This window comes from Thamnophis elegans, chromosome 14, assembly GCF_009769535.1.
Source record: "Thamnophis elegans isolate rThaEle1 chromosome 14, rThaEle1.pri, whole genome shotgun sequence".
NCBI classification, from domain to species: domain Eukaryota; kingdom Metazoa; phylum Chordata; class Lepidosauria; order Squamata; family Colubridae; genus Thamnophis; species Thamnophis elegans.
In genome coordinates, this window is record NC_045554.1 from 17,541,238 (window position 1) to 17,553,182 (window position 11,945).

The 11,945-nt window shown below is 44.7% G+C and overlaps 1 protein-coding gene across 1 annotated transcript in view; it reads right to left on the reverse strand.

Annotated features, from left to right (window-relative positions):
* Positions 1 to 7,602, reverse strand: part of HS3ST6 (heparan sulfate-glucosamine 3-sulfotransferase 6) — a 76,143-nt gene extending 68,541 nt beyond the window's left edge. Inside the window, exon 1 of the mRNA XM_032231036.1 lies at positions 7,214 to 7,602. Coding sequence (XP_032086927.1) covers positions 7,214 to 7,602 — 389 coding nt within the window. The remainder of the gene's footprint in view (positions 1 to 7,213) is intronic.
* Positions 7,603 to 11,945: the final 4,343 nt, after the last annotated feature.

Below are 11,945 nucleotides of genomic sequence, written 5' to 3' on the forward strand. Positions count from 1 at the left end.
CAGAACAGAATTTATGGATACTCCATCATTGGAAGCATTCAAGAAGAGACTGGACAGCCACTTATCTGGAATGGTATAGAGCAGTGGGTCTCAACCTTCCTAATGCCATGACCCTTTAATACAGTTCCTCATGTTGTGGTGACCTTCAACCATAAAATTATTTTATGTTTTCCATATTTTTTTGAAAATATGTTTTTTCCGATGGTCTTAAGCAACCCCTTTGAAATGGTCGTTTGACCCCCAAAGGGGTCCCGACCCACAGGTTGAGAACCACTGGTATAGGGTCTCGTGCTTGAGCAGGGGGTTAGACTAGAAGACCTCCAGGGTCCTTTCCAAATCTGTTATTCTGAGAAGGACCCAGATTGAAAAGACCCAAGGTGAAATCTACAGGTAGTTTAGAAGGTGACTTTTTCTTAGCTTACCGTAAGAGTTATGATGGGCCTAAACTGAAAGAACCTACCATATGCTCCATCTAAATAGCTCATGGAAGGTGGGATAGAGGTACAGCACATAAAGAATAAATCAGAGACACCATTTCTGATCTCCAACATTAAGACAATATTTACTAGGGACCTTAAAGTTTTCCACCCCATCACAATTTTCTGAATTTAGACACAACAGACTTTACTGAGAAATGACATGTTTTAAGAAGCCCAACAAACTAGGTCACCTCTTCTCACAGACACCTGATTAGTGAAAATCTCTCATGTATTTTTTTTTAAAAAAGGGATAGCAGTAGAGATCACAAGACTTATTTACTAACTAGATGAAATTCCCTTAGAAGGACCGTATTAAAATATCAGCAATATCCCATTAAGTACATAGTAGAATGTCCTTTATGACTAATTTTGATATATTCGATTGTTCTTATTGGAACTACTTCTTTACTTGTAGAAGATGATCAGGTTGAGCTTGAGGGAGGGGTCAAATGTGTCATAAGTCATGAGTGCCTGCGGAACCAAAAGAGATCTGAGTTCAGCCTACCTCGAATGCTTTTCTTATCTCCTGCTCATTTTCCTTAATGGTCAGTTGGTCAGATTCTTGTAGAAAGCTTAAACTTGCAATAAATCTTTATGCTCACTTGAACTGCCTGGATCTCCTGATTTCCATGGGGCTTGACACTTGTTTACTTAATTATTTAATATAGTCTCATCTTTATCATTTCTATAAATAACTCAAGGTGGGGAACATACCTAACATTCCTTCCTCCTATTTTTCCCACAACAACAACTTTATGAGGTAGGTTGGGCTGAGAGAGAGCATCTGACCCCAAATCACCCACTGGCTTTCATGCCTAAGGCAGGATTAGAACTCACCAACCAAACTGACTTAATGAAAGTTGATTTTCTTCAAAATAAACAGATTGGATTAAAAAAATCAGTATTTTTTGAAGTTTCCCATCAGGAGGCAGCATTAAAAGGTAACAGTGGAAAGAAGAAAAAATAAAAAACAAAGTGTTAAAAGCTAACATATAATTAAAGATAAATGTCAACCCTGAAACTGACCTAACCAAAGGCATCTTGGATGCTTCCGTGTTGTCACACTAGAGCTGAGGGATAGGAAGGGGGGATTTGAGGTAGCTGGAGTTTTGTAGCCGAAACAAAATACTTTCTCTTGGGAACCAAGGTCATTCTCATACTTGGTCAGAGGAAGGCGGAGTGATGTCACCAGGCAACCAGAAAGCTCTGTGATTGGACCATGTGACTGACTGTTTTGAGAAAGTGACAAACTTTTACTTTTAATTAGGTGAAAACCTCAGAGTTGGTTTTCGCCAGAACTGTGCCAATACGATATACCCAATAAAGCTATTGTTTGAGGAATACATCTGCCTCAGAGTTTTGTTTGCTATGGTGTATTACTTGGACCCCTGACAATTCATTTTCCTGGACAAGCGAATGGTAGACTTGAAAATTCTGACTGATGGTAAAATTCCCCAAAATCTTAGAAATTAAAAAGCCATTTTAAAATCCTCACTTTTTTTACCAGATAAGAAGAAAGGTACCACATCATCCAGTTGGCACTGCATTTTACTGACCAAATAGTAGACTTTCTCCAGAAGGTTTTGTTCTCAGCCTGGTCCTTTGGGACTCTGAACATGTCCACATCAACACACTATTGAGTTCATCCTCTGTTGGTCATCCTCTTCTCTTTTACCTTTTCCAAAATTATATAGGTGTTGCTGAACCACAACAGAGCCCAAAATTCATGCCGCTAAGTGAGAAATTTGTTAAGTGATTTTTGCTCCTTTTTCTTGCCACATTTGTTAAGGGAATCACTGCAGATGTTAAGTTAGTCCCACCGTTGTTAAGTGAATCTGGCTTCCCCATTGGCTTTGCTCGTGAAAGGGTCACACGTGACCCCAGGACATCGCAAGCGTCATAAATGTGAGTCAGTTGCCAAGTGACCAGGGGGATCTTGTAATGGGCATAAGTGTGAAAAGTGGTCATAAGTCACTTTTAAAGTACCATTGTAACTTTGAATGATATTGTTTCAACAACTGTTGTAAGTTGAGGACTACCTGTAATGATTGGCCAAGATACAATGTTTATTATTAGGCACATATATTGTGGTTCGGCTCCTTCAAACTCAGGCCACCCAGAGTGCTTTTATATTAAAAGAATATCTCACCCCAGAATGAATTTTCACTGCACTACAGTCATATAGAGATTCTGATCAATTTTAATCCTACATTTTCTGTACTCACAGAAAGTGCCATAATATTCAGTACTAGCAGTACTACGAAAACAGCTATTCAAAGATTCTCTCGGGAGATTTTTTTTTTAAAAAAAGATATTTTTATGCAGGTGCAAATCATTTTCAATCGACTTTCCCACTAATCTACACCTGAAGAAGAATAGAAGTTATACTTATAGTACAAAGAAATGGAGCTGAAAAGTGATTTGCAAGTCTAAGTAGTCAAATATTTTAATGAGGAAGAAAGTTTCAATGTTGCAAATAATTTCTATAATTCTCCAGATTTTGGGCATTCGATCTATACAGGAAGGGAAGCCAGCCTATCTATACATAATTGTTCTTGCTGCACTGCAATCTTTATTTCATGGGGGATGCATTCCACAGCATTTTAAAATCCTAGAATAATAATTTTAAAAAGTACAATTATTGTGCCTACCTGCCTTATAATACCAAACAAACACACTGGGATATTCATTTATGAAACAACCTAGATCATTGCACACACTTAGGTGCTGATGTGTTTCTATAACCTATTGAGCCATAAACTTTTCAAATTTTAGCCTCGTGGTGGGGGCCTGGCTGTTGTCTCCCCTCCAGAAATGAGCCTCCACAGCATTGTGCTCTCATAACAGGAAATTAAACTTTTGCAAAATGTGATTTTTTTTTAACGCCAAGGCCAATTTGCAAACATTTTACACTGAACTTAAAAAGATTTTTTTTTTTAAAAAAAAGGGGAAAACAGAAGTTGCAAACAACTCCAACTGTTTTGCTCGGATCCCCGCATGGCGTCTGATGGGATCTGATAAGATCAGCTGCTTTCGAGGGCCTGATGATCGCTCTGGCCACAGGATTTGAACAGTGAAACAGTGCCGTGCCTCCCTTCCATTCTGAAATTAGAGGAGGATTGTAACATCCCCAAAAGACTCTCGTGCCATTATGAGAAGAAACCTCAGTCTTTCCACTGCTTCTCACCAAGAAACTCTTTGTCCAGTCAATTAAGAAGGCACAAAGGTCAGTTTGCAAAGGGAGCAGTTTTCTACAATTCTTCCAATTGTCCCCCCTCCTTCTTTTTGCTTATATATTTTGCTCAAACTTAAGAAGTAGCACAATTTCTTGGGAGGGAATGATGGGACACAGAAGCTTCTTTATCCTGCTGTTATGCCAGAGATAATGCATATCAAATGGATTGAAATGAAGGATCCCAGTCCTTAAACTCTAAATGTTTTTATTGATTTTTTTGGAAGCATTCATCGCAAGGAGCTTGGAGGCCCGGCACGATCCCAGGAGCAACAAAACAAAACCCCGAATCCCCAAGAGAGGCTCTCGAGACCAATACAAAAGAAAACAAAAAACAACGAGAAGATTTTTATTATTCTGTTTAAATCGAATTTGCAATAGACTTGAGGCCATTTATGCATGGCAAACACTCATTCCAGAGGGCCATTTATTTATTATGTACAGCAAGGTATCTACACCCTTGACATCAAGAACTACTAGCCAGTTTGCCAACCGTTAATCCAATGAGTTGTAAAATAGTTAATTGGGGAAGAAACTGCAGAAGGCAACCAAGAAGCAGAAGCCAAAGATTGAAGGCAAACTTTCTCTTCCATATAGTACTTATTCCTGCCCCACCCTGCATAAAAGCAGCACTTTTGATTTAGCTAATAAATGCTACCAGACAACATTCTGATTTGGTTAACAAAATACCACCATACAACGTTTATTGTCAAGACATTTGCAAGGATCTGACTGTGAAATGATCCTTTTTTTTTAAGGGCTGCTCAAAATGGAGACAAAGCCCCAAGAGATTTAGACCCTGATTTCAAATCTCACTGCTTGCATTCAGGAGAACCCAAATTTGCAGGAAATTATCATTCACACAAGAGAAGAGAAGGAATGTAGGAGGAGGAGGAGGAGGAGGATGGGGATGGGGAAATAAGGACAACTAGAAGGCTGAACATAGGATCGCAGCATCAATTGTCCCGACTTTACTTTCAACAAGGTGGAAGTAAAGCCAAATTTGCAGGATTTTTTTTATTTTTTGCCAAATTTTTTTATTTTTTTATTTTCTTACATACCATTTTAAGTATACATTCACATAATTGTTATTCTTCTTTACATTTGTCATTCTTATACATTTGTTATTCCATTTAATACATTATAATATACAGTTTAGGTTGCTTTATTTACCATCCCTTCTGCCTGTTGTAACACCACCTTATTTTCCCTTTCTTTACTCTCTTTGCTCCCTCCCTGCCTTCTCTACTTTCTTCCTTCCTCCTTCCCTTACCTCTCCCCTACTCCTACTCTTCTTCTTCCTACTCTTCTCTTTCTCTCTCTTCCACCCTCCTCTCCTTACCTCTTTCTTCCTTCCCTCCTCTTCCTCTCATTTTCTCCTCCTTTCTCCCTTTCTTTTTCTGCTGTTATAGGTGTCTCTTTCAAATCTCAGTTTATGTTTTCTTGGGATGGTATTCAGGAAATTATAATTCATGCAAGGGAAGAGAAGGAATAGAGAAGAAGGAGAAGAAAAAGATGGGGAAATAAGGACGACCAGAAGGCTGAAAATGGGATCACCGTCCTGACTTTACTATCAAGATGGTGGGGTTGGATCTCTGAGAGGAAGGGGCTATAAGAACAGAAACTTCCTGAAGAAGAACAAGCGGCTCAGATCCGCAGAGCAAGACACCCAGGGACAATACCTGAACCCTCAATTCATCATTTGGGTTTTTTTATTAACTTTAAAAGGGGTTTTCATAGGCAGTCAGCTTTTGTTAACTTTGTGGCTTTGTGAAATCTAGACCCACTTTGAAGTCACAAAAGCAGACACAGACTTCAAAAGCAGACAAGCTTTCAGCCTTGGAAAGTCAGCATTTCTTTCGTACCTGATCCCATAATAGAAACTATTATAAAAAGTACAGAGAAGGAAGGCAGGAAAAAGCAGCAGCCCAGGCTTTTCATCCATTGTGGGAGCAGAGGTGGGCTCCTCGTTCAGAGTCACCACAGTTTCTAGCAACAAAGTCTTGTCTACACCAGCAGGAAAAAAAAAACTTTTCAACTCCTGGCTGCTGTCAGCCTTTGCCATGTAAAAACCAGAATGGTTGACCCCTCTTAGGATCTCCTAACACAGGGGTCTGCAACCTGCAGCTCTGGAGCCTCATGTGGCTGGCTCTTTCATCCCTCTGCTGTGGCTCATGCCTGCCAATACCCGCTGGCACACAATTTATTGTGGTTTTCGACCCATCTCTCCCCCCTCCCCAAATTCAAAATGTTTTTGTTGCATGCAGAAATAAAAATTTCCTTTCTCTGTAGCTGTTCATTGATTTCATAAATTTTAATTTAATTTGATTATTTATTTGTCAGTGCACAACATATGCACAATGAGATTGCTTGAGCAGTGCTATCTTCATTGTAGATGTCAGAAGGGTTTTTTGGCTCCTGGTGTTTTCTTTTCTGTGGGTCCAAATGAAACTTTGAATGTTTAAGGTTGCCAACCCCTGTCCTAACAGGATAGGAAGGGAAGGGTCTGGCTAGGAGAAATACACCAAATCATTATAAAACCTCCCAGTTTGTAGCAGTGGCTGCTGAATTTCAAGAGAGAACCCAAGAGTTCCTCACCTGAGTGATTTGCGCCTCTTCTAAGCAAAACTTTACTGAAGGAAAAAAAAAACAGCAACAGGAGGAATCAGAGAAGCAACCGGGGAAAGCAGGGGGACAACTCCATTGGAGAAAGGGATGGTGTGTGTGTGTGTGGGGGGGGGTGTTCCAGCCCAAATGATTCGGGCAGCGTTTATTTTCAGCAGCAGGCAGCGGCAAGAAGTTAGGTTTATTTATTTAGCGTAAGGTAGTGGCACGAAGCAAGTAAGCAAAGAAGGAAGGAAGGAAGGAAGGAAGGAAGGAAGGAAGGAAGGAAGGAAGGAAGGAAGGAAGGAAGGAAGGAAGGAAGGAAGGAAGGAAGGAAGGAAGGAAGGAGAAGTAAGTAATTAAGCGGCACGAAGTAAGCGCACCAACGTGCCTACCGTCCCTGTCCTAATGTCCCTTTTTATTCGTATCCTTTTCATGTAGTCAAAATCATGTTTATACTTTTATCTGTTATCTGTTATATATGCTTGACAAAACAAACAAACAAACAAACAAAATCAATAAATAAAAACCCGAGAGGTAAAAGATGCGAATTCCAGGAGGGACAGGACGCATTCGGGAGAGGGAGAGGGCACAGCCGGAATGGACTGCCTTGGGGGCTCTTAAGCTCTCTGCAGGGTGGCCTGATGGATAATTGGGCTTTTGACCTGGAAGCGAAACGTCTTCAAGCAAAACAAGAACAACCACCACGCACACACACATACCCCCCCCCCAATATACCTTTGGGGATATTTCCCAACCCGCAGAAGCGCCGTGGCCGGGGCAGAGGGGCGCAGGAGCTCCCAGCGAGCACAGCGCTGGATCCAAAAGGGGCAACGGGGCGAGGGGCAGCTGCGCCGAGTGGAGCGCATCCTCCTTGGCCGGGACGGAGCCCTCTTACCTGTACCAGAGTAACCCCTTCTCGTAGCAGCGGTCGAAGAAATGCGGCTCGGCCCCGACGGCTCGCACGTCCGGGTGAACGCGCAGGAACTCGAGCAGCGCGCGAGTCCCGCCCTTCTTCACGCCGACGATGATGGCCTGCGGGAACTTCTTCTGGCCGGAGCCGCTGGCCACGGGCAGAGCCCCAGCAGGAGCATCGGGGGGCGCCCCCTCCTCGTCTTCCTCCTCATCTTCCTCTTCCTCCCCGGGGGGCTCGGGAGGGCGCTGGGGGAAGAGGGGCGCCCGGGGGGGCGGACGGGCCTGGGGGGGCCAGCTGGGCGGGCCGGGCCGTCGCAGGGGCTGGCAGGGGCCGGTCAGGCAGTAGAAGAAGTAAGTGCAGAGCAGCAGCATGGCCAGGGCGAGCGGGGCGCGCGGGAGACCCCCCAGCGGCCCGCCGCGGCTACATCCCATGGGCAGTGGGCGCCCCCGGACAAAGCGGAGACCCGGCGGCGGGCTGGCCCGGCGAGGGCATCGCTCCCCCGGCGGGCGCGGGCCGGGCCGTCCCCTGGCCGCTCCTTAAGCAGCCCAGCCGGCCAGGCGTCTCTTCCCTCAGGTTCGATCCTCGCTGCCCCGGGCGCCTTTCAGCGCCTCTGCTGCTCCCCGGGCTCCCTTCGGCGCCGCCCCCACTTGCCCTCCCGGCGCGGAGGCGGGAGCCCCGACCGGCTTCTTCTTCTTCTTCTCCTCCGCTCGCCAGCCCAGCATTCAGACCAGGCGGGGCGGGGCGCGGCGAGGCGGGGCTGGAGAGACGCACCTTCCTGCCCCGCCGGGTTCCCGGCCAGGCTCGCCATCTGGCAGGCGCCCCGCTTTCCCACGGACGGAGCCTTCCCTGGGAAGGCGGAGAGCCCCGCCGGCGCTACCCCGGGCCAGGGGCCTTGGGGAGCAGCGCTCAGAGGAGCTGCCACCCGGGGAGACGCGCAGCGGGGCTGTCCGGCTTCGCTGCTTTCTCTCTCTCCCGCCGGGCGCAACCGCTTGCGCTTTCGAGGGTCTCCAGCCCAAGCCGCGCGCTCCCGGGATGCGAGGATGGGGGCTTCCCCTGGGGAGGGGGCGATTCTCTGCAAAACGGTGGACGTGCGCTTCGCCCCTTCCAACCTCATGAGTTGCGGGGGTGAGGGCTTGCCCTGGGGGTGGGGGTGGGCAACGATCCTCTGCAAGGCGGCGGACATGCGCTGAGCCCTTTCCCACCACCCAGCTGGATCCTCGACGGCCGCCGCTTCTGAGCGCTTCCAGGCAGCCTCTCCCGAGAGGGGGAAAAAACTGATCGGAGTTGAAAAATTGACCTGCCCTTAAATGACTATCATCCATAACGACGTTTTCCTAAAGAAAACCAGGAAAATCGACTCCCTTGTTCACACAACTTGCAAACCTTCGACCCTATTTACGTTTTAGCACGATGGCCCAAGTGGGGGGCAGAGGGCGATTTAGTAAGGAATCTCTCCTAGAATCTTATGGCCTGCTGAGCTACTTTTGATAGATATGTCCCTATTCTGTGTGGTGTGGCTTCCTCACTAAGCGGAGCCTTCCCTGGGAAGCGACTGCTCCCTTTTCTGCTTCTTAATTAATTTGTTTTTAAAAACTAATTTCACTCCGCCTCCCCCTTGTCTGGAAAATACCTTCTTGTGCCTGTTTCAAAGTTAATGAAGGTGAGAAACAGACAAAGGAGGTGTGTGTGTGTCTGTGTCTGTGTCTCTCTCTGTGTGTAGTTATACACGTTTAAAATAGAATTCTGAAGATCCTTATTGGATGAAAAAATATATTCCATTGCAGACAGTGAACACAAATTAATATTCACAGACACTCAAAGCCTATTTTAAGAATTAATGCTCAATTTATACACTTGTATCAGATATTAGGATGTGAAAAGATTATGATGTCATTGCAGTTTGGCCCAATGGAGGGATTCATTTTTTTTTACTACCGGTTCTGTGGGCATGGCTTGGTAAGCATGGTGTGGTTTGGTGGGCGTGGCTTGGTGGGCATGGCAGGGGAAGGATACTGCAAAATCCCCATTTCCTCCCTATCAACTGGGAGACAGCGATTAGATTGGGCCGGGCCAGCCAGAGGTGGTATTTACCATTTCTCCGAACTACTCAAAATTTCCGTTACTGGTTCTCCAGAACTGCTCAGAACCTGCTGAATGCCATCTCTGGTTTGGCCTATAGACTTTGGAAATGAGAGTATTATGATGCAATTGTTAAAAAACTGCTATTCTTGAGTAATATAAAGCCAAATTCAGGCAAATAATTGTCCCATTGCTGCTCTCTCACTAGTCAAACTGCAGCTGGAACATTTGCTCCGTTGTGAGCCCCACATTTAAAAGGTGAGCCCCTCAAACTTGGGACACGACCTGTGGGGGTAGGAGGAGGAAGAGAGGAGGGGTAAAACCAGAGAGCTCAGCCAGGCAGGGTTTGACAGATATGGGGCCAGAAAAGGAACAGCAATTAAATTCAAGGTAGAGAAAAGTAGTCTTGCACTTAAGCAAGAAAAACCAAAAGTACACAAATAGACTGGCTTAATAGCAGTGACTGTGAAAGGGATCTTGGAGTCTTAGTGGACAACCAGCTAAATATGAATCAGGAGTGTGCAGCGGCAGCCAAAAAAGTCAATGCAACCCTAACTTGCATTAACAGAGGGGTACAGTCAATAGCAAATGAGGTACTAACACCACTCTATAAAGCCCTAGTAAGACCACACCTAGAATCCTGCATCCAGTTTTGGTCACCAGACTATAAAAAAAGATGTTGAGACTCTAGAAAGAGGGCAGAGAAGAGCAACCAGGATGATGAGGGGACTGGAGGCTAAAACATACGATGAACAATTGCAGGAACTGGGCATGGCTAGTCTAGTGAAGAGAAGGACCAGGGGAAACAGGATAGCATTTTCCAATATTTGAGGGACTGCCACAGAGAGTCAAGCTATTTTCCAAAGCACCTGAAGGCCAGACAAGGAACAATGGATGGAAAGTGAACAAGGAGAGATTCAACCTGGAAATAAGGAGACATTTTCTGGCAGTGAGAACAATCGACCCATGGAACAAAAGTTCCCTTCGGAAGTTGAGATGTTCAAGAAGAGATTCTGTCATCTGTCAGAAATGGTGTAGGGTCTGCTGCTTGGGTGGGGTGGGGTGGGGGGGTTGGACTACAAGGTCCCTTCCAACTTTTTAGATCTGTAATCTGTAACCCCTGTGGCCACTTAAGGTTGGGAGAAACAGGTAGAATGTACCTCTGGTATAAGTATAGCTGGATTCCTACATCCTGCAATACAGGTAGTCTTCATCTTACGGCAGCTCATTTAGTGACCGTTCAAAATTACAACTGACTTATGACCATTTTTCACACTCATGACCATTGTAGCATCCCCACAGTCACGTGATGAAAATTCAGTTGCTTGGCAAATGGTTCATACTTATGACGGTTGCAGTGTCCCGACATCATGTCATTCCCCTTTTGTGACCTTCTGAAAAGCAAAGTCAAGGGGGGAAGCCAGATTACTAACTTATCCACTGCAGCGATTCACTTAACAAGGGTGGCAACAAAGGTTGTAAAATGAGGCAGAAATTTGCTTAACAAATGTCTCAACAGTGGAAATTTTGGGCTCAATTGTGGACTACCTGCAGTCGATTTCCATTATTAGAGCTTTTTGTACATTTGCATGAAACACCATCGTTTGAGACTTCCTTGACTGTGGGTGGGGTAGGGGTGGCTTGAATTCCTAGAGAGAGAGAGAGAGAGAGAGAGAGGGAGGGAGAGAATATATATATACACACACACATACATACATACACACACACACACACACACATATATATATACACATACATACATACATACATACATACATACATATATATATGTTATATTTGTGCTGATAAATAATACACATATATATAGTTTTTGTAGATTTTCACAGGTACAGGTATGCAGGTCTTGTACCCATAACTCAGGATATCACTACATTAGAGCTCAGGAGGTCATCACACAGCCCAATACCCAGGTTGTTACAACACAAAAGACTAATGGGCACACAGCCAGTACCTCAGCCACACAGGATGTTACGAAACAGCCGACTAATCTGCATACATCAACTCCCATCAACTAATCAAGATGTAACAACACAGCCAACCAACCCGCTTACAGCAACAAAGCCAGCACTCCACACACCCCCACCAGTATTTATAGAGTGACGGCAGCTCCGATCATGCTTTGCTTGCACAAGCACGAAGCCGAAGGCACCAGCCTGAAGATGGTGAGTGGGACCTCATAGAAACATTGCCAAAATACTCTCAATCTTACACAGGAAAAGACCCAAATACACCAAGACCTGCATATATATAGAACTGGAATTAAAGAAAGATCAAACAACATTTGGGAACGGAAGTGGTAGGTTAAGTGAGTGAGAGGGGAGGAGATGATGGTTGATAGCACACATTCAATTAATAATTTTTGCAACTGAATTTCCCCTCCCCCATAATTTTTCAAGCCTTAATTACTGTTTGCCACAATTTCTATCATGAGAAGGGATTTGCAGGGAAAATCCACTTCTTTTCTGCTGAATTTTTAAATTAAAAAAGGGAAACATATTATAAATAAACAGCAATTAATTTGGTGCTAGCCACATGCCAAACAATTAATGCTTGCGATTGTCAGTTTTAATTAAAGAACTACAGATTTTTATGTAGCTGAGTTGTTATGTTCACG